We start from the raw sequence: 23,467 nt of genomic DNA on the forward strand, positions 1-23,467 counted from the left end.
GGAATCCTTATCAGCACAGAAGTATTCTCCAGATTCTTTTTAGGGACAAACAGAGCCAAGAGAATGTCCCCAGGAGAGGTGGCCACACGATCTAAACTACAAGCCCTGGGGCCAGTCTGTTTTAACTTTTCTTGTTTGGTTTGGGAGCCACATCCAGCAATTCTAGGGGCTTAATTTTGGATCCTAAATCAGGAATCACTCCTGATGGTGCTTGAGGGACCATATGGGATGCCAGGGATTGTACTGGGGTTGGCCACCTACAAGGCAAGGCAAGCACCCTATCTGCTGTACTATCAACCTGGCCCCATCTTTAGCAGCTTCCTCCTCCTCTTCCTCCTTTTTTTGGTTATTTTTGTTTTTGAGCCACACCTGGCAATGTTCAGAGGTTTCTTCTGGCCCTGTACTCATAAATCAGTCCTGGCTGTGCTCGCCTTGCATGAGATGGACACAACCCATATGGCCCACCTTAGCACTGCCAGGAGTAATTCCTGAGTCTAGAGCCAGCAGTAACCCCTGAGAATTGCTTGATGTAGTCTTCCAACAAAAAGCCCAGACAAACCAAAAGACCAGTTCAAAGGGTGATGATAAAAGATTCTAGAAGAGGATGGTGGCAGGAGTAGGGCTCAGATGATGTACCGTATTTTCCGGCGTATCAGACGACCCTTCAACCTATGAAAAACTTCCTAAAAGTCTTAAAAGTAAGTTACTTCTTAAAAGTAAGAGGGGGCCCGATCACTTGTCCCTGAAGCGGGAATAAGTTTCAGCATGCCGTATACCGGCATATAAAATGACTCCCGACTTTTAGGAAAATAATGAAGGATCCAGAAGAAAGCAGAAGGGACTCAATAAGAGGAAGGGTTCCTCAGGGTCTCTGTTTGTGTCTCTCTGTCTCTGTTTCTGTCTCTCTCTTGCTCTCAATCATTTTGGGTATGGAGTGATGGTCCAGCAAGTAGGGTGCTTGCACTGCACCTGGGTTCATCTCTGAACCCCTCCAAAGAGGGATCCCTGAGCACAGAGCTAGGAGTATTCATTCCCTGGGCACTGCAGGGTGTGGTTAAAAAAAAAAAACCACCAAAAAGAACAAACAAAAAACCCCCCAAAGATCAAAGTTGGCTTCTCATAGTGGGCATTCAAAGGATAGGAGCCTAAAACGTTGTCTCTTCGTTCCATGTCCCCCAGCTGCCCAGAACCCTGGAGACCAGGAGGAACAGTAGAAGAAACGGTACTGAGCGTTCTAGAAGGACACGTCACACTGGGCTGAGTGGTCGGGGCTGCCGCCTAGCCCCGGGGAGCAGCTGCAAACAGCCCGGGGAACGGGGTCTCTCCGGGGTGCAGGGAGCGTCACTCCCGCCTCGCCTAAATTCAGCCCTCGATTTGCAAATGTGCAGACTTGCCAACAGGAACGGAGCGCCTGACAAGTGCAAAAAAACGCCGGACACACTTTCCTCCTCTGCTCTCAGAGTGGGCGTGTTCCTCGGCCCAGACTTTTCAGTTCAGACTTTTCACACTCAGATTTTAGCTTAGGTAAAATGTCGGAAGTCAGTGTGCGGGTTCCACCGGGAACCTCGGCTCGCTTCCAGGCGCTCCCTCAGCGACACACAAACTGCCTCAGAGAACGCCCGTGACATGTGGCCACAGCTCGCCCCCGAGGCGGGGCCCAGTATTGTGGGCGGGGCTAGACGCGAGGGCGAGGCTTAGCCCCGCCCCCGGGGCTCCCAGGGCCCCCCGCGCCCCGCGGCCAGCTGCTGACGTGTCCTTTCCTTGGCCACTACACCTCCCGACACCCCTTACGAGGGCTACCCCGGAAGTCCCGCCCCGTGCCTGGCCCGTCGCGGCCAATCAGCTCTTGCAGCGCTTCCTGGAGCTCGCCACTCTCTTCGGGGCCGGGGGGCGGGGCTCCGCGAGAAGGCTTCCTATTGGCTGGATCGCCGGCCCGCCCCGCGCGCTGATTGGCGGAAGGGCGGTGGCGTTCTGGCACGCTTGCGCGGCGAGTAGAACGTGGAGCGGCGGCGGCGGCGGCGATCGCGTCTCTTTCACTTCGAGTCCCGCTGCCGGTTCTCTGGGAGTCCCCGTCCTTCCCCGGCGCTGCCCGTCCCGTCCATCGTCCGCAGCTCGTCCGTCGTCAGCCCCGCTCTGCGCCGCCGCGGCCTCTCCTCGCCAAGTGATACCCCAAGTGACAGACACCTCACCTCCTTAGTCGCCGTCCGTCCGTCCGTCCGACTCCGCTGCCCGTCTAGCGCTCCACATGGCCTCCACGCAGAGCGGCGGCTCCTCCGGGGGACCCGCGGTCCCCACCGTGCAGCGGGGCATCGTCAAGATGGTGAGAGAGGGGGCCCCCCGGACCCGGACCGGACTCTTCCGCCTGCCTCTGGGCGCGAGTCTGGACTTGACGCTTGACTTCTCTTCCCGCCAGCTTGCATGGTGTCCCACGGCCCCCTGTCCCCGATGGGTCGCTCCCCCTCTTCACCGTCCGCTCCTTCCTAGACCGTGTGGGACACGATGCTTTGCACCTCGACATCTACCCCGGCCCACTCCTGTCCCCCACTGAAGCGCTCTCTCTCTCTCTCTCTCTCTCTCTCTGTCTCTCTCTGTCTCTCTCTCTGTCTCTCTCTCTGTCTCTCTCTCTGTCTGTCTCTCTGTCTCTGTCTGTCTGTCTCTCTCTGTCTCTCTCTGTCTCTCTCTGTCTCTGTCTCTCTCTCTCTCTCTCTCTCTCTCTCTCTCTCTCTCTCTCTCTCTCTCTCTCTCTCTCGTTTTTGAGTCACACAGAACCACTCAGGGCTTACCCCTGGCTCTGCATTCAGAAATCGCTCTTGGCAGGCTCGGGGGACCATATGGGAGGCTGGGATTCGAACCTCCGACCTTCTGCATGCAAGGCAAACACCTTAGCTCCATGCTATCTCTCCGGCCCCTGCCCCCTGATGCCGCCGGGGTCCCAGTGATTTTTATTTCCTTGGTCGCGGCCACTCCGATGGATCTCCTGGCTGTTTGTGGGATCAGGATTGATCCGATTTTTCCAGGATGAACGGAGGGAGTGCACCCCACTTCTTTGGCTCCCAGCCAGGTGGGCTCCCCACCCCCTCACCCCCGCTAGCCCCCCGCCCCGTCCTTCTGTCCATCTGGACATCTGCTGAGCAGTTTGCAGTTTCTCAGAGTCCCCGCTGGCCGCTCCTTCGCGGAACTTCTAGGAGTCCCTTGGCCATCTTGCAGCTCTTCTATATACTTCTACCGACGCTCAGTTAACTTGCCAAGTTTTCTCCTCGCTGGCTGGGCCTCTGCCGCCTCTGCTGCCTCCTCTTCTCCCCAGTTATCTAGTCAAATCTGTCAAGTTCCCAGGGCTTCTGGTGTTTGCACCCCCTACCTCACCTCCCCACTTTGACCCTTAGAATGTTAAGTTTTAGGGATCTTAGCGATTCTTATGATTCTTCCACGCCTTACAGATAAAAATAAAGAGACTTATTTGAGGAAGCAATGACTTGCCTAAGGCCACATGTGGTTTGGAATAGAGCCAGGACTTGAGCCCAAGTGTTCTGATTCCCAGCCCAGGGCCCTCACAGTGCATTTTCCTCCACTCCCTAGAAAACCTTCCGAAAGGTTCATTTTTTTTTTTCTAAAAAAGAAGTACTCCCAGCTCTAGATAATAATTATGTAGTACAAATCCTTGTTACCACTCCTCTGTTATCCTCCCACACCTCCTAGATCGTGGAACCTGACACTGTAAAAAAAAAATAAATCAGTTTTATTTTTTGGTCTGATGAGTTGCAAATGTAGGTATCAGTGTAATCTGCAGTTCTGACTTACATCTGGAACAATTGATATTCATTTGACGCTTGTGACTTCCCACATTTTATTTATTGTGTTAGAAAGTAAAAAGCAAAACAATAAAACCCCACCAATTTTCTTGGATCATTGTTTTTCACAGGATTAAAATGTTCTTTGGCATATGTGTGGAAATGTTCTTTGGCATATGTGTGTGAATTAGATTTCAAGCCCTCCTTACTCCCCCATCCCCTAATCTCATGAGTTTTCTCAGTGTGTTTGTGTGTTTTTCTGCCACACCTCACTGTTCAGGGTTTACTCGTGGCTACACTCTTAGAGATCAATCCTGGCAGACTCAGGATCATATGGACTGCCAGGAATGAGACCCCTGCCAGCAACGTGTGGGGCAATTTCCCTACCTACTGTACTCTGGCCACCTCCTGTCTCTTCTTAGTCTTTTGCCCCAGCCAAGATTTTTAGGGTCTTGAAGATTACATTTTTTATTTTATTTAAAATGTGTGCCAGAATTGGTAAACAGAATGAGAAGGGAGTTCCCAAAGTTGACATGTTTTATCTTTTTTTTTGAAATACTAGTCTAGGGGCCAGAGAGATAGCACAGCGGCATTTAAGGCATTTGCTTTGCAAGCAGCGGACCAAGGACCTAAGGTGGTTGGTTCGAATTCCGGAGTCCCATATGGTCCCCGGTGCCTGCCAAGGGCTATTTCTGAGCAGATAGCCAGGAGTAACCCCTGAGCACCGCTAGGTGTGTCCCAAAAATAAAACAAAAAAAATGAAAAACAAAAAAAAAGATACTAGTCTGGAGCGGTGGGGAAAAAAAAAAAGAAAGAAATACTAGTCTGACCCATGAATAATCCTTTATCCTCCAATGGCTCCTCTCACCTCTCTTTCATTTCCACTGATTTTTCCCTTCTACCAAAGGGAAACATCACTTGTTGGTCTGTGTTGGGATTGGCAGCCATGAATGAATCATTCTTGACTTCCCTTTGCTGTGACTTCAGTTTTAAATTTATTTTTGTCAAGCCCATCATTTGTGTGGTTGAAATGGTATGAAGCTGAATATATATTTTAGTATCTGCTGGTGCTGGAAGCTTCCGTGTATATAGATCTTTTGGTGTGACCGTCTGCCCAAAGTAGAACCTCTGGTTTATGAAGGGTCATGTCTTGTGCTGAGCATTCGGCTTCTATTATCTCATAACACCTAACATTCAATTCTTGGCCATGTTTTACAGCTGTTTAATCGAAAGTTTAGACTGGACAGTTTACCTAAGGAGGCACTTTTTAAAATTAAAGAGTGTGTCTGTGGGGGGCCACTTTTTAAAATTAAAGAGAGAACGAGTGTGTGTGTGTGTGTGTGTGTGTGTGTGTGTGTGTGTGTGTGTGTGTGTGTGTGTGTGTATTTACCCAAGGAAGCATGTGTGTGTGTGTGTGTGTGTGTGTTTACCCTTTTTAATGTGTGTGTGGCCGGAGCAGTGGCGTAAGTGGTAGAGCATTTGCCTTGCATGTGCTGACCTCAGACTGACTGGTTCGATCCCCGGCATCCCATATGGTCCCCCAAGCCAGGAGCAATTTCTGAGCGCATAGACAGGAGTAACCCCTGAGTGTCAAGGGTGCATAGCCAGGAGTAACCCCTGAGTGTCAAGGGTGTGGCCCAAAAAACAAAAAATATGTGTATGTGTTTGTTTTTGGCCTATACCCAGTAGTATTCAGGCTACTCCTAACTGTGCTCAGGGGTCTTATCAGCTATTTCTTAGGGGACCATGTGGTGCCAGGGGAATGAATCTGGCCTCCATACACAAAGTATGCTTTGTATGCATTTGGCCTGTTGAGCTATAACTCCAGCCCATTTATTTTTTTAAATGGGGGGGGGCATTTTTGCATTACCTGGCTACCAGAGCTATAACCAATAAGAACAGGGCTTGCAGGGGGATCAACCTGAGTGTTTCACACCTAGTCTGACTGTATTCTACCTTTTTTTTTTGTTTTTTTTTTGTGGTTTTTGGGTCACACCCGGCAGTGCTCAGGGGTTATTCCTGGCTCCAGGCTCAGAAATTGCTCCTGGCAGGCACGGGGGACCATATGGGACGCCGGGATTCGAACCGATGACCTCCTGCATGAAAGGCAAACGCTTTACCTCCATGCTATCTCTCCGGCCCCTATTCTACCTTTAATTTGTATCTCTGGCTTCATCTCCCAAAGCATTTTCATTGGTGATTAGAGGCAGAGCTGGGCTGTGAAGGCAGATTTATCTGCCAGAGCACAAGCTCAACTCTTCTAAAGCCTGACTTCAGGGTCTTAACTTTGTATTGTGGAGGGTGGGGTCACTTTGGGTGAATTGCAAGAAAGTGAAGCTGACGCTAATTGAGTCCCTGAAAGATTAGATAGAATTCTTGGCTGGGAGGAAACATGTACAAGACCTCTGTAGGACACCGTAGCTTTTAAGGCTTTTTTGCTATGAATCAAAGGTAGGGAGGTGAAGGCCTGGTGAACTGCCAGGCAGGTTTGTAACAGGTGTATGGGCCTTTTTTGGAATGAAATTTACCACTGGCAAATTGCTCTGTGCAAAGCTTCTCTGTTAAGCAAAGTTATATTTTCCTGGACATTAATTGTTTCCAATGGTCCTTGGAACAGCTTTGGATGTGCTCTGCAAAGGAGGATGGGACTCATTGTTTTGGGAGAGTTGGTAAGCATAGAAACTGAAATACCAAGCATAGAAACTGAAATACCAACTGACAGGAGATGAATTTTGCAGGGCTAGCCCAAATGTGTCTGGACTCAGACAGAGTTGATAGTCTGAAATGTTCTAGGGTAGAGGTCCCCAAGCTTATTTGACTACAACCATTTTTTTCAGGAAAATGATTCCTTTGAGTCCCTGGAAAACTGTCTTCAAATGAACAAATAGCCAGCTTCCTCCAATTGCACTCCCAGCAAGTACCTCCCTTCCCCCAGCCGCTGCACCCACTTTGAAGAACACAGATCTAGAATTTGCAGTGGTGAAGGGACTACTAGTTCTTCCTCTTTTTCAAATTTTTCCCTAAAAGAATGTGTTGCAGGATGGTGGAAGACACAGATTTCTGTTATTTGCAAGACTCGTGTTTACTTTTTTAAATTTGGAGAGGGAAGAAAGAACTTGTATACCAGGTTGTAAAAAGGAAATAACCTTGTTATTTCACTCGTTTTAAAATATTTTTGTAAAGTACCACAATTTACAAGTTATTCCTAGAATTGAGTTTTAGACAGAATGTTCTAGCATTAGTCCCACCACCAGTGTCAACTTCCCTCCACCAATGTTCCCAGGTTCCTTCCACTACCCCCTACATCCCCAGTCTTCAGTCTTTTGTTGGCTTGCTTTTGGACCTTACCCAGCAATGCTTTGGTCTACACTCAGGAATTACTCCTGACTGCACTCTGGGGACCAAGTAGGATGTGCATAAAGGATTGAACCTTGGTCAGCTATGTTCAAGGCAGATGGCACTGACCACTGTACTATCTTTGCAACCCCCAGCCCACCATCTTAGCACCTTTTAAAGTTTGGGTCTCGGGACTAAGTGGTGGTGCTAGCAGTAAGACGTCTGTCTGCCTTGCAAGCACTAACCCAGGATAGACTGAGGTTTGATACCTCGGCGTCCCATATGGTCCCCGAAGCCAGGAGTGATTTCTGAGCACATTGCCAGGAGTAACACCTGAGTGTCACTGGGTGTGACCCAAACACACACACAACAGTTTGGGTCTCCTGTGCTGTTGATGCTGTGGTTTGGACACACACACACACACACACACACACACACACACACACACACACACACACACACACACACACGTCTCATGTTTTCTGTGCTGTTGATTCTGTGGTTTGGATATTTAGCTCTATCCTTTCTTAACACCAGCCATGTGCCTGAAACCTCTTGACCCATTGCTTCTCATCTGTCCCCCAAACCCAACAACTAGTTTCTTTTCTTTTCTATACTCTATGGCCGAGGGTGACTAGGCAAGCCCCCTCCCTCCTTAAGCCATAAATTTGACTAGTTTTTAAAAATGATGGTTGATGGGGAGGGTGTATGTCCTGAGAGTGGGAACAGGGACCGGATTGCTCCTGGAATGTGCTGCCGGAGGAACTGGGCAGTAAGTTAACACATGTGTTAAAAGGAGAATGGAGAAGCTGACAGGGGATTTGTCATTTCTAGGTCAGGGTGAGACTAGCAAGTCTATGGGCAGCTTGTAACCTGAAAAAGTAAACGTTTTCTTCTTATAGCCCTGATGGGCTTTATATCTGGGCTTGGGGGAATTTTCTAGCCCATTACAGTGACAAGAATGGGAACCTTTCTGGTAACACTTGGCCTGAAATTTGGTCACCTCATGTACCACTTCATAGGGATGGCTCTCTTTTTGCTGTTTTTGCTGTTCCCAAGTGCTTTCTATTTAGGGGTAGTCTTTTTCTTTCTTTTTTTTTTTTTTTGTTTGTTTTGTTTTTGTTTTTGGGTCACACCCGGCGGTGCTCAGTGGTTACTCCTGGCTGTCTGCTCAGAAATAGCTCCTGGCAGGCACGGGGGACCATATGGGACACCGGGATTCGAACCAACCACCTTTGGTCCTGGATCAGCTGCTTGCAAGGCAAATGCCGCTGTGCTATCTCTCCGGGCCTGGGGTAGCCTTTTTCTAAGCCTTTCACTTTAACTTTCCCGTCGAACTCGGTGTATCTGTGTGTCATTTCAAGCAGGAACTCTTGAACTCCCTTTTTCAACAGTGGTATGAATGGGTTCAGTTCTTCACTGCTCTGTGTTTTCAGAAGCAACCATGGAAGGAGCCTGTTTATACTACTTTTTGTGTGTAAGAACAAAGGGAACATAATGACTTTTTACCACACCTAATTTTCTTGGAATCCCTGAATCTTCCTTTATTATTTTAGTTTGTTTTAGGCCACACCCAGCTGTGCTTAGGTCTGCACTCCTCAGTCTATGTTCAGGCACTTCAGGAGATGCTGTGGGTGATAATGTGTGGTGCCCAGGATTGACGAGTGCAGACTGTGTGCAAGGCAAACACCCTGTCACTGTACTGTCTTCCTGGTCCTTGTCTTAGTTTATACAAACTGCAGGATTCTTCCTGGGTAACTGAGGGAAAGGTGAATCTAGAGGCAGAATTAGCCATTGTTTTCTCCTTCATTAGGAATCTCATTTCAGGGTTTTTTTTTTTGTTTTGTTTTGTTTTGTTATGTTTTTGGGCCACACCCGGCGGTGCTCAGGGGTTACTCATGGCTGTCTGCTCAGAAATAGCTCCTGGCAGGCACGGGGAGGACCATATGGGACACCGGGATTCGAACCAACCATCTTTGGTCCTGGATTGGCTGCTTGCAAGGCAAACGCCGCTGTGCTATCTTTCCCAGCCCTCATTTCAGCTTTTTGTCAAGTGGGATATAGACATGCGGTGAGCAGTTTAGCAGCGATCTTGCCAGTTTTCAGTCTGCAGGAAATGCTACCGATAAACTTTGTTCATTATATATAATGAAGAAAGCCTTAGGTTTCTGAATGAAGAAGTAAGTCTTTCCAAAATGTGTAGGGGCAATTTTATCTGTTGAACCCATAGCTCTTGCAGACAGAAAGGATAAGCTATGTGAAACCACCTTATTCTACTCAGACTAATAGCATTTTATTTAGACACTGCAAAAAGTTAGGGAGATGAGAATGGATGACTTTTTATCACAACATTTCCCACTTACCATCTTCCCAACCTGGCAGCTTTTAATCAGATCTCTGGCAACCCTTATGGTCCCTAGAGCCCCTCCAGTAGTCATTCATAAGAAGTACCGTATTTTCCGGCATATAAGACGACTTTTGAAACAAAAAAAAGTCAACCGAAAATCGGGGGTCTTATACGCTGAGTATATCCCAAAACTGTTTCAATATGCCGCTAAAGAAACAAACAAACAAACAAAAAAACTCAGGCCGCAGAGTTTCCAAATCTCTTTCTTGGGGTCTCCCAAACAGTACTCAGGAGATCTGGGTGCCACTTCTGGCAAAACCCAGCTAACCGTATTGGTGGTTCAGTGCTAGGGTCCGAGCATGGGGTGTTGTTTGGTTCATGTAGTGGGGGAGATTAACTGACGCCACCAGGGAATTGCCAGAAAAGGTGCCTATGATAAGGGACCAATCACTGCAAGGCTGCTCGGATTGCCTCTCTAACTCAGCCAATCCAAGCAGGCTTTTTATGCATGCAAATGAGACAATGTTCTGGACCCGAATCTACACTGTAAAATGTCTGCTCAGATTGGCCAGAGTCAGAGAGGAAGTCTATTACAGTATAACCTTTGAACTTTTGCTTGTTGTGATTGGCTCACTGTGGTACATACAGTTGCAGCACAGGAACGTTCTGTCTGATACAGCAAATATAGGCCTAAACCTATGTTGTTGTTGTTTTTATTTAAAAAGCTTTATTACATACATGATTGTGTTTGGGTTTCAGTCATGTAAAGAACACCACCCATCACCAGTGCAACATTCCCATCACCAATGTCCCAAATCTCCCTCCTCCCCACCCAGCCCCCGCCTGTACTCTAGACAGGCTTTCTATTTCCCTTGTACATTCTCATTATTAGGATAGTTCAAAATGTAGTTATTTCTCTAACTAAACTCATCCCTGCTTGTGGTGAGCTTCATGAGGTGAGCTGTAATTTCCAGCTCTTTTCTGTTTTGTGTCTGAAAGTTATTATTGCAAGAATGTCTTTCATTTTTCTTCAAACCCATAGATGAGTGAGATGATTCTTTCTCTGACTTATTTTCTCTGACTTATTCTTTCTCTGACTTATTCTTTTCTCTGACTTATTTCACTCAGCATAATAGATTCCATGTACATCCATGTACAGGAAAATTTCAAGACTTCATCTCTTCTGACGGCTGCATAATATTCCATTGTGTATATCTACCACAGTTTCTTTAGCCATTCATCTGTTGAAGGGTATCTTGGCTGTTTCCAGAGTCTTGCTATGGTAAATAGTGCTGCAATGAATATAGGTGTAAGGAAGGGATTTTTGTATTGTATTTTTGTGTTCCTAGGTATATTCCTAGGAGTGGTATAGCTGGGTCGTATGGGATTTCCAGTTTTTGGAGGAATCTCCATATCGCTTTCCATAAAGGTTGAACTAGACGGCATTCCCACCAGCAGTGGATAAGAGTTCCTTTCTCTCCAGATCCCAGCCAACACTGCTTGTTCTCATTCTGTGTGATGTGTGCCAATCTCTGGGGTGTGTGAGGTGGTACCTCATAGTTGTTTTGATTTGCATCTCCCTGATGATTAGTGATGTGGAGCATTTTTTCATGTGTCTTTTGGCCATTTGTATTTCTTCTTTGTCAAAGTGTCTGTCCATTTCTTCTCCCCATTTTATGATGGGGATTAGATGTTTTTTTTCTTGTAAATTTCTGTCAGTGCCTTGTATATTTTGGAGATTAGTCCCTTATCTGATCAGTGGGGGGCTCTTGTATCCTGGATGCTATTTTTTTTGAGATGCAGAAGCTTCTCAGTTTAATATATTCCCATCTGTTAATCTCTGCTTTCACTTGCTTGGAGAGTGCAGTTTCCTTTTTGAAGATGCCTTTAGTCTCAATGTCCTGGAGTGTTTTACCTATGTGCTAAACCTATGTTCTAAACTGCAAAATTAGGGGATCGTCTTATACGCCCAGTCGTCTCATATGCCGGAAAATACAGTAAGTGATCCGTGGGCCAGAGTGATAGCTCAGCAGTAAGGCATTTGCCTTGCTCATGTGGATGAGCCTGGATGGACCCAGGTTTGATCCCCCCACCCACCCAAGCCTGCCAGGAGAGATTTGATTTCCTTTGTTTTTGGTGGGGAGGGATGTCATACCCAACAGCTCTCAGGGGTTACTCCTGGCTCTGCGTTCAGAAGTCGTTCTTGGCAGGCTCAGGGGACCTTATGGGATGATGGGGATCGAACCCGGGTCCATCCCAGGTTGGCAGTGTGCAAGACAACAGCCCTTCTGCTGTGCTATCTCTTTGGTCCCCCAGGAGAGATTTCTGAGCTCAGAGCCAGGAGTAACCCCTGAGCACTCAGGGTGTGACACAAAAACAAAAAAAGCAGTGATACCTTGAGTCTGAAGTAAGCCCTGAGCACAAAAGCAAAATAAAAAAAAACCCAAAACAGCAAAATCATCATTAAAAGAGCACTAAATGTTTACTTGTTTTTTCTTAAATCTTTTTTTTTTTTTTTTGCTTGTTTGGTTTTTTTTTTTGGGCCACCCCGGTGATGCTCAGGGATTACTCCTGGCTAAGCGCTCCGAAATCGCTCTTAGCTTGGGGTACCTTTTGGGATGCCTGGTGACAAACAGAGATCTGTCCTGGGTCAGCCAGGCAAGTGCCCTACCACTGTGCTACTGCTCCGGCCTCTTTTTCTAAATCTTTTTAATATTTTAATTGAGTCACTGAATTACAAAGTTAGAATGTTATTCATGATTGTTGCAATATAGAGTCCTACTGGTGTGGATGATGGTGAAGCCTTTCTCGCCTTGGCCAACTGCCTGCAGCCCCTTCGGCCTGTGGGTCTGTAGTAGGTTCAGGATAATGATGAAGAAATGATCCACAGCAGTAAGATGAAGTTTCAAGAGACATCTAGTTTCATTACAAGGCCCTAACTGCCATGTGTGGCTTCTAAGCTAAGCTTTATTCAGCAGCCTCCATCAGCCGCCCAGCATCCATCCTGTGTCTTCTCTCTCCTTGTTGCATCTATCTGCCTCTCTCCTTTCCCCAGGCAACCCCTTAATTACCAACCACAGACCCCTTCCAGCTGTGGGAAGGTATCACCATCCAGGTGAGATAGGCAGGAAATTGGGGGAGAGGTAACATATGATCTAGTTTTAGATGTACTGTGTTCCAACACCAGTCCCACTACTAGTTTCTACTTCCTACAACCAATGTCCCCAGTTTCCTCTATTACCTATTAACCTGCCTTTATGGCTTATACTAATACTCAAATACTTGTATTCAGAGCCTGCTCTCACATACTAGTGGTATAAGCTGATGATCCATCTTACTGCCTTTTTTGAACAAATATTTATTAATCTTTTATATGGACATTGGAGAAGTAGTATTTAGAAAAATGAATCAAATTCTCATTCTTTGGAGTAAACAGACAGTAATAAACAAGTAAAAAAGAAATAAACTGAGAATATAAGATGGTGATTGGGGGCTGGAGTGATAGCACAGTGGTAGGGCGTTTTCTTTTTATGCGGCCAACCTGGAACAGACCTAGGTTCGATTCCCAGCATCCCAGATGGTCTCCCATGCCTGCTAGGAGTGATTTCTGAGCACAGGATCAGGAGTAACCCCTGAGCACTGCCAGGTGTGGCCCCCCAAAAAAAACCAAAACAAAACAAACAAGATAAGATGGTGATTGGGATGGAGTGATAGGGGTTCAAGTACTAGACAGTGACTTCAGATAGGATGATGTTTAGGTAGGACATCTCTCCATTTTGCTGAGATTTTATAAGTAAAGAACCAGCCACAGGGGGCTGGAGCAATAGAACAACTAGTACAAAGTTAAGGTCACCTTGCTTGTGCCTGAACAAAAAACTAACAAAACACCCATCCAGCACCCTCCCCCAAAAACACTAAAAAAAGAACCAGCTATAAGGGCTGGAGAAATAGCACAACGGTAGGGCGTTTGCCTTGCACATAGCCAATCCTGGATGGATGGTGGTTAGAATCCTGGCATCCCATATGGTCCCCTGTGCCTGCCAGAATTAACCACTGAGCACCGCCTGGTGTGACCCTGAAACCAAAACAAACAAACAAACAAAACAGCTATAGGGGAAGTGTGTTTTGTTTTTGGGCCACACTCTGTAGTGTTCAGAATTTAGTCCTGTCTATGAACATAGGGATCATTCCTGGCAGTGCTTAGGGGACTATATGGGATACTAGAGATCAAACTTGGGTCTGCTGCATGCAAAGCAAATGTTTTACTCTCTACTGTTACTCTCTGTCCTCTCTTAATGTATTCTTTTTGCTTTGTTTTATTGGGCTACACCCACTGGCACTCAGTGGTTACTCCTGGTTCTGGTTCAAGAATAACTCCTGACAGACTGGGTGAGGGGAGACCAAATGGAAGCTGGGGATTGACCCTGGGTTGGCCATGTGCAAGGCAAATGCTCTACTTGCTGTGCTACTGCTTCCCCTTTTAAGTGATAAAAATTAGTCAGTGGAAGTAGTTACATTTTTGGCCCTCATGCAATTACTAGGAGATAATAGACCTCTGGATAAATTTATAACAGTGGGAGACTGATCAAAACTACTCATTGATTAGATTCAATGTTTGTGATATAAAACCAAGATTTTTTATTTTAGTTTTTGGGTCACATCTGGTGGTACTCAGGTTCCTTCTGGCTCTGCACTCAGAAATCGCTCCTGCCAGGCATGGGGGACCATATGGGATACCAGGATTCGAACCAATGTTCATCCTAGATCAGCTTATGCAAGACAAATGCCCGACTGACTGCTGTGCTATCTCTCTGGCCCTTAAAACTAAGATTAAGGTTTATTTTATTTTATTTTATTAAAACTTGTTCTTGTTTGGCAATCTTGGGGGACCATATGGGATGCCAGGGATCGAACCAAGGTTGGCTGTGTGCAAGGCAAACGCTCTACCTGCTGTGTTATCACTCTGGCCCAATTAAGCTTATTTTCAACCAGTCCTGTGGATTTCCTTGGTCACTACCTTGAAGTGAAAAATATCTGGATAAAAATATGTCAAAAGCAGGGCTCAATGAACTTTAAAGTAATACCTAGAATTTGTCAGTGTTACTTCTACTTTGGCAGCCTAGCAAGATTGAGCCAGCAGTATTGATGAAAGTAAATACGTATTCTTAGAGCTCACACTCATCTAATGGACAGGAAGGAGCCAACTCTTGAGCTCCTCATGTTTATTAACGTGAGTGGAAACTCCTGAGGTTGGAAGGAAGCGAGCAAAGAATTTGGTTAGTCTGTCCAAGTTTACTTGGGGAGAGAAATTTGGGACACTTTAGTGAATATTTTATTTTCTATTTGTAAGCTTAAAAAAGGAAAAATTTTTTGTGTGTGGGCTTGGACATGGTAGTATCTTTTTATGGGCCACACCCATAAAGTGCTCTGTGGGTTGCTCCTGACATTGGAGCAGGGAAATGGGATTTTGTGGTGCTGGGCATTGAGCCTGGGCCCCCATCAGGCAAAGCATGCGGTTAGTACCTTGAGCTTTTTCTCCCTAGGTAAAAGATCCAGGAGTATGGGTTGAGGCAATGGGCTTAATTTCAACTGAAGCTTTTCTTGTTTCTTTTAATGTTTTGTTGTTATTTAACTATAGGGAGCCACATCTGGCAATGCTTGAGGACCCCAGGAGTACTCCTGACTGCGTTTGTTTTAGCATGGGATTGCTGCACCCTGACCAGCAATGCAGGACCCTGTCAGGGCCATACTCAGTGTTTGAGGCAGGGTGCACAGGGCCAAACTCAGTTGTTAGAGGGCTACCTGAGTTCTATCTGGTGGTGCCCTGCAGTGTGGGGACAAATTTTAGGGCTTTGTTGATAACATGCTGTTCCATTTTGAGCTGTCTTCTAGTCCCACAGGCCCAATTTTTTTTTTTGTTTTTTTTTTGTTTTTGTTTTTGGGCCACACCCATTTGATGCTATGTGCTCAGAAATCGCCCCTGGCTTGGGAAGACCATATGGGACGCCAGGGGATCTAACCGCTGTCCGTCCTACGCTAGAGCTTGCAAGGCAGACACCTTACCTCTAGCGCCACCTTCCCGGCCCCACAGGGGCCAGTTTCTCTTGCTGTTCTTCAGCAGAACTGAAGAATCACAGGCTGGGAACATTTGATGCAAGTCTAGTATTGGAGAATTTCACTTATTCCAGAGACTCAACATGATAAATTAATATTTTATTTTTATTTTTTTTGATTTTTGGGCCACACCTGGCAGCACTTAGGAGCCTGTGATGCTAACCTACTGATGCAAAGTATGTTGCACTGTTTTCCCAGGCCCTTGAACTAATTTTATTTTATTTTGATTTTTGTGTTCTACTTGGTGGTGCTTAGGGTTTATTCTTGGTTTTGCATGTAAGGATCACTCCTGGTAGTGCTCAGAGGAGCATATGGTGTGCCAGGGATAGAGCCAGAGGTGAACTGTCAGGAGAACTCCTGTACAATCTCTTCTGCCCTTGCCTTCGAACACCTTGCCATTCTCCAGGGTGGTGGTATTGAAGGCAGTATGGAACCTGTAGCTTGTGCAGAGTATATTCTTCCTATTCTTTTATCTTGATGGGGATTTGGAGTGCAGCCCTGGAGGCCCAGAAGCAGCGCTCGGGCTGTTTGGTGAGATTTTTTTTTGGTATTGATTTTGTTTTAGCACCTGGTTTTTGTTTTGGCACCATAATGGGAGATACACAGGCTTACTTCTGGGTCTGTACTCAGGAATCACTACTGGCATTGCTTGGGGGATCATATTGGATGCCGAGTTTGAACCTATATTGGCCAGGTACAGCAAGCACTGTGCATTCTGTACCATTACTTCAGCCCAAGCATTTTGTGAGATTCTTGGTTCTGGTGGTTTAGGGAGCCACCAGCGCCATACCAATGATGCTTGGTGATCACTAGAGCCATATTTGGAGTGTGGGACCTCTAGAGGTACACCATGTATTATATATTGTATCAGAGACCGTGTTTGCTGGGGTTTGAACTTGGCCTTGTATGTGCCAGGCATGTTCCCCTGGCCCTTGAGCTATTTCCTGACTAGGAGAGTCTAGCTCCATTGTGGTCAGGATTTTGAACTGGGCAGGCCAGAGCTGCTTCTTTCTCATTCTTACTGTCTTCATAAAATCTTTTCTACTTCCTTTTAATGTGCAAGTATAGAAGGAACTGTCTTAATTTCTTCCTGGTAGTTCCTTTTGTGATTTATTTCCTTTTTCTTTCAAAAAAAATTTTTTTTTTTTGCCAGACCCAGCAATAACGGGGGACTCGGGGGTTGAATCTGGGTCTGCTGCATGCAGGGCAAGTGCCTTCCCTGCTGTATTGTCACTTTGGCCCTGGTGTGTGTGTGTGTGTGGTGGTGATGGTGGTGGTGGTGGTGGTGGAGGCTTGAGGTGCCTAGTCAGAGAAGAATTCATGTATCACAGTTGCAAATATCTTACCTGCCACTAGATCCTTTGCTTCAGTCCCTATTGTAAGCCTTCCAAAGTACCTCCTCGGGGTAGATTAACATCTTTTTTTTTTTCTAGATTTACTTCTTTTTTTGTGGGTACATCCATTAGACAATACTCTGGGCTATTCCCTTTTCTGTGTTGCTAGGTATGAGGATTTGCCTCTGGTGGTGTTCTGAGTTCTAGGGATTATTTGGTGTTGGGATGGAACCCAGGCTTCCTGCATGCAATGTAAATCCTCCAGCCTCTTGGGTCATCTATTTGGACTCCTCTGGGGATGGATTTCAAGAGAAAGGAGGAGCCTAGAGAGCTCTTAAAGAGGTCCTAAGCAGGATGGGGACACCCAGATTTTGCTTGAGGGGATGATTGATGTCTCTCTAGTCCTTGTTTCAGTGGCTTCAATTTTCTGCCTTGCTATTTAATAATAATAATAATAATAATAGTAATAATAATATATTAAGCACAGTAATGGGTTGACATTCTCAGGGTTCCTTTTAAGAGATACTAGGTTTCTTCTTGGGTCATAACTGACAGCCAAGAAATTGTTTTAAATGCTTGATTTAGGCCATTTGCTCATTTAAATCTAGTGCTACTTTTTCTTTTGTTTACATAGATTTCCAAAATCTTTTTATGACTTTACACCAAAAGCTTGGCACATCTTTATTGTGGAAGTCTGTGATGAGGACTCTTTTATTTTTCTTTTCAAGCTTGAAGATTGTGTTGGCTAAAATGTCTTTATAGCTATGCTGCTTCTTATAAACTACATTTTTTCTTTCCCTTTTCTTTCCTTCCCCACCCTCTTTACTTTTTGAGTACACCTGCCAGTGCTCAGGGCTGACTCCTTGCTTTGTGCTCAAGGATTATTCCTGGTGGGGCTCTGGGTACTATATGGAAGACCAGGGATCAAATCAAGGTCAGCCATATGCAAAGCTTTATCCACAGTACCCTTGCTCCAGGAAGGGGATAAGGGTATAAGTATAATATAGTATAAGTCCACGATGGCGAACCTGTGGCATGTGTGCCAGCAGTGGCACACGAAGGCCTTGCAGCTGGCACGAGGGAAGATCTGCAATTAAGATATGTGGCGCATGCTGCATAGTTTTTAGATAATAAAATCTTGTTATTAAGGTTTAATTGACATGCTGGCACTTTTGAGGAAATTCTTTTTTTTTGTGCGGCAGTTTGGGCACTCGGGCTCAAAAAGGTTAGCCATCACTGGTATAAGCACTATATTAATAACAGCTCCTTGGTGTTCTTGGCCTTTCCTTTTTATTTCTTTGTCTTGTCTAACAGTAACTTTGGGGGGGGGGGGGGAGTTGGGACCATACCTGGCGGTGCTCAGGGTTTACTCCTGGCTGTTTGCTCAGAAATTGCTTCTGGCAGGCATGGGGACCATATGGGATGCCAGGATTCGAACCACTGTTGGTCCTGGGTTGGCAGCTTGCAAGGCAAACACCCTACCACTATGTTATCTCTCTGGCCCCAACTTTTTGTCATTCTCAGATATTCCCAGACCTTTCTGCTTATGGGTCCTAATCACCTTTCCAGTTTGCTTTTGGCTTCTCTTTGACAGCACTTCTGTTTCTTTCTTTTCTTTTCTTTTTTTTTTTTTTCTTTTCTTTTTTTTTTGTTTTGTTTTTTTGGACCACACCCGGTGTTTGTTCAGAAATAGCTCCTGGCAGGCACGGAGTGGGGGGGACCATATGGGACACCGGGATTCGAACCAACCACCTTTGGTTCTGGATCGGCTGCTTGCAAGGCAAACACCGCTGTGCTATCTCTCCGGGCCCCTTCTTTTCTTTTTTTTCTGTCTTTTTTTTTTTAAGGGGGGGCACACCTAGTAGTGCTCAGAGGCCGGCAGGATTCAGAGGTTATCCTGGGTCTGATCTCAGAAATCTCTATAGTCAGGCTTGGGGGACCTTATGGGATACCCAGAATCAAACCCCGGTTGGCAAACGCCCTGCCCACTGTGCTATCTCATTGGCCTCAGCACCTGTTTCATCTCCATGAACTGGCAGCCAGTCTTATCCATTTAATGATTTCTGATATATCACTCAGTTCCGGACTTTTTTGGGTTTTGGGCCACTCCTGGGCACTCAGAGGTTACTCCTGGCTCTGTGCTGAGAAATCGCCCCTGGCAGGCTCGGTGGATCATATGGGATGCTGGGAAACAATCACGACTGTGTTGGCTGTGTGTAAGGCAAACGTCATACTATTGTGCTACCACTCCAGCCCCTTAATTCTGGGCTTAATATTGGTCAACAACTTCAAGTAGAATAGAACAAATGATAAAACTCTCTTTCCCCTTATTTCAACTCCCCCCCCCCCCCAGTTTACTGCTTGCTGACTGTTCATCTACTAATTATGTTTTCAAAACGTTTTCCTGCTTGTATACACCCCCTTATTTAAAAAAAAAATCAGAATTGAGTGATAAGCAGCTTATTTTTTGTGGAGACTATGGAGTTGGGCTTTAAAAAGTGAATCTCGGGAGGTTCAATGTCCCCTTCTCAACCAACCCTGCTGTGGGTTCAGCGCAAGAGCTCAAGGATGCTGTGCTGCTTGGGCCAACCTGGTGTTTGTTGAGGGCCCTTTGGGGTCACACCTCAGGTGCTTGGGGGCCTCCAAGGTTGCACCTGGCAATAGTACCCAGAATCTATCCAGTAGAGCTCAAAAGGCTGTAAGTGTTCTACTGTCTCTAATTTACATTTGAAAATGTTTTAACTATCTATATTGGAATTACAGATTACTTCACTTTTCACTGGGTGAGCTCTCTTTCACAGCTCAGGTAGAATTACTTGTCTTTTCCTTGCTTGTTTAAACTCGGCTGTACCAACTGAACACACTTTTCTACATTGCTGGTGTTTTCAGAAGATTGAGTCCAGTGACTGGGACTAGTCATGAAATGTTTCTTGGTAGGGGAGTTTACTTGTTGATTTCTTACATGTTGTATATATCTTAGATAAATTTTAGGGGAAGGACTGAAGAGATAGGAGAGTAATGCACTTACCTTGCATGCAGCTGACCCTGTTTGATTGTGGGCACCATATATGGAACCCTGAGTCCTTCCAGGAGTGATCCTTGAGGGCAGAGCCAGGAGTAAGGTCTGAATACCAGAGTATAGCCCAAAAGCAAACATAAAAACAAAGAGAAGAATGTGATTCTAAAAGCAAAACATTTTCAGTTTCATTAATTGAAAATGAAAAGGTAGCTTAATTTTTATTTCTGTTTTTAGAAGTAAATGTTATTAAAAGGAAGAGAAGAAAAAAAACACTCAGGCTTCTCCAGAGAGCGAGAATATGAGCCTGATGAAGTAAAAGAAATTTACATATCTTTAAAAAGTACTTTTGAGGGCCCGATGATAGCATAGCAGGTAGGGAGTTTGCTTTGCACACAGCTAGTCCAGTTTCAGTCCCCAGCATCCAGTTTGGTCCATCGAGTCTGCCAGTGGTTATTTCTGAGTGTAGAGCCAGGAGTAACCCTTAAGCACCGCTGAGTGTGGGTCCCAAACCAAAAATAAAGTGTATTTTAAAACGGTTCAAAATGATGGGTAGGAGAGATAGTTCAGGGGTAAAAAAGATCTTGCCTCGTATGTTATGGACACTGGTTTGAACCTGGACACTGCATAGAGATACTCCTCTTCTCCCTGCTAGGATTGCTCTCTAAGCCCAGAAGTAGGCGTAAGCCCTAAACACTGCCAGATGTGGCCCCAAAACAAAAACCACTCGAAATGAAACAAACTGGGTTCAACACTAGCCTCACTAAGCAGAAGACTCTGAAGGAAGTTTGACATATGATTCTCATAGATGATAGTTTCAGTGACTGAAAGGCTTCTTACTACTAAACTGAAGCATTGTTCTTGATTAATTGGAAATAAAATGGAAAAAATATTTGAGAAGGGACAAGTCAGGTTTGTGTAAATATTATTGAATGTTGGCACAAATACAGGCTTTATTTTTTGTGTTTTGTGTTGAAAGCATACCCACAACATGACTTCTGCCTTTTTAAAATTTTTTTTTTTTTTTTTGTCACATCCAGCAACACTCAGAGGTTACTCCTGGCTATTAGCTCAGAAATTGCACCTGGCAGGCTAGGGGGACATATGGGATACCGGGATTCGAATCACCATCCTTCTGCATGCAAAGCAAACACCTTAACTCCATGTTATCTCTCTGACCCTATCTTCTGCCTTTATTGAGGTAGAAGCAAACTGGGTTTCATGAAGTGGCAGTGGGTCAGATCATTAGCTTTATTCACAACTGATCTTGTGACCTTGAGCAAGTGGTCTTACCCCTTCCGGTTCTGGCTTTACCTGTAAGAGTTGGTGCTTCAGAATTGTGACTGAGGGAGTGAGAGAACATGAACAACAGATGAGGCAGGGTTTATTCCGTTTTCATTACCTTACATTAGTACAGCAATTTCCATTTCTCCTCAAGTCATATGGTAATGAAAATGGGGAGATCTGAGGTAGGATGTATAAGGGAATCTAGCAAGTTTTATGATGCTCAAGCTCAATTTCAAGGATGTGCTTTAGATTTTTGTGTTTGTTTTAGGAGCTAAACCCAGTGATGTCCAAGTTTATTTCTGGCTCTGTGCTGAGAGATCACTCCTGCTAATGTTCTGGAGACTCTGTACAGTGCTGGGGATTTGAACCAGTCTGCTGCATGATAGGCAAGTGTTTTAACCACTGTAACTACTTTCTCTAGAGCCCCAACATCTTTCTTTAGTTTTGGGAACCATTTTTGGGTTGTTTTTTGGGGCCACATCTCATAGTGCTTTAGGAGTTACATCTTGCTCTGCTCTCAGGAGTCACTCCTGGCAGGCTTAGAGGACCCTATTGGGATGCTGGAGGTCGAACCTGAATTGGCTGTGTGCAAGACAAGTACCCTACCCTTTGTAGTATTGCTCCAGCCCTTTGTGAATTATTCTTACCATTTTTGGTTGTTGTTGTTTTGGGTTGAAACTTGGTGATGCTTAGGAGTTACTCCTCCCCGTCTCTGTTCTCAGGAGTTACTCCTAGTGGTACTCAGGAACCATATGGGATGCAAAAGAGCAAATCTGGGTTGGCCACTTGCAAGGCAAACACCTTACCCGCTTTGCCTTCTACTTTTTATGTTTTTCACAAAATGTTATATGTGTAATGGCATTTGCTTTCCTATATAACCCTTGTCCAAAAATATGAAGCAGATAGTATGGTATGTCTGTTTCTAATCTGGGGGTTTGAAGGAAGCTGCTCACTATCTTGAAACATTAGCAGAGAGAGTTTGGTAACCATAACAAATGTGTTAAGCTCAGTTCTCCTGAACTCTCATTCAAGGTTGAACACATTCAGAGCATGGGAAAGTGTGAGTGTTCTGTGATTGCTGGCTGTTAGTGGCAGAGGGGTGACCATGGAGGCCCAAGAACATTAGGCAGGGAAAGTTCCAGCTTTCTCCTGGGAACCCTCATCCCTGCAGCATACCACTAACCCTGTAGCCTCATTATATTGCTTCCCCAAGCCCCCCAACAAGATCAACAACAAAACTAAACAAAACTTGAAGTTACTTTTATTTTTGGTCACTCCTTGTGGCTCTCAGGGGTTACTTCTGGCTCTGCGCTCAGAAATCACTCCTATCAGGCTAGGAGGACCATATGGGATGCCAGGATTCCGACCTGGCATAGGTCCTGGATAGGCTGCATGCAAGTCAAACACCCTACCGCTGTGCTATCTCTCTGGCCCCTTGAAGTTATTTATTAAGAAAGTTTCCTCTGTTGGAGAAAACATTTTGATTTTCTTTTTGCCCTTGGGGGATAAGGCACCGAAATTTCTAGGGGTTTCTGGCTGTGTTCCAGGGAAGAGGCTCTTTGTGGCTTTTTGGTTCTTTGTAAGAACAACTCCTTCCTGCCATGTTCAGACTACCTTTGTCAGGGTGGGGTGACAGCCTAACAGTAAACACAGTTGTGCCCCTTTTGCCAGATTTAAAAGAGATCATATATGCTTATTTTTTGGGGTATGGGCAACAAACCAGGATGATGGTTTTTGTGAGAGATTTTGTGTGCTCTTCCCAGCAGCACCCTAGTTATGCTGGGGGTGCTTCCTGGTTGCAGTTGATGATGCTGCGGAACCATGTGATACCAGAGATCGAACTGGGGTTGGCTGCGTACAAGTCAAGCTCCAGACATCAAACTTAGATATTTTGTGAAAGTGATTGTGAGCAATGTGATCTCAAGGACAAAGTTGCAGCAGGCAGGGTAGCTGGGATTTGGCAGTAGAAAAGGGGACTTGAAGTGAAGATGCCCTAATTGTGTTCAGTTGCTGGGAAATGTTGCTGTTTTACCAAAATACTTGTAAACCCGATGTTTTCTCTTTTTGGAGGGAAAATCCTGTTTTAAGGTCCTTAACCCCAGGGGCCATTTTAATTTTTGGCAGTAATCCTAAACGGAATGGTTGTGCTAGGTGTGCTTGATGTGCTCTTAAGAGGACCCTGCCAGGATCTTCTGGAGCACAAGATGTCTCTCCTGTGTCAGACAGACACAGGCCCCAGGCCCTG

At 45.5% G+C, this 23,467-nt stretch overlaps 1 protein-coding gene across 1 annotated transcript in view; it reads left to right on the forward strand.

The window, feature by feature from the left end:
• The first annotated feature begins 2,017 nt into the window (after positions 1-2,017).
• The window catches only part of SND1 (staphylococcal nuclease and tudor domain containing 1), a 531,547-nt gene continuing 510,097 nt past the window's right edge, over positions 2,018-23,467 (forward strand). The window contains exon 1 of the mRNA XM_049774313.1: positions 2,018-2,320. Within this exon, the coding sequence (XP_049630270.1) occupies positions 2,246-2,320 (75 nt within the window). The 5' untranslated portion in view covers positions 2,018-2,245. The remainder of the gene's footprint in view (positions 2,321-23,467) is intronic.

This window comes from Suncus etruscus, chromosome 1, assembly GCF_024139225.1.
Source record: "Suncus etruscus isolate mSunEtr1 chromosome 1, mSunEtr1.pri.cur, whole genome shotgun sequence".
In the NCBI taxonomy this organism is placed as follows: domain Eukaryota; kingdom Metazoa; phylum Chordata; class Mammalia; order Eulipotyphla; family Soricidae; genus Suncus; species Suncus etruscus.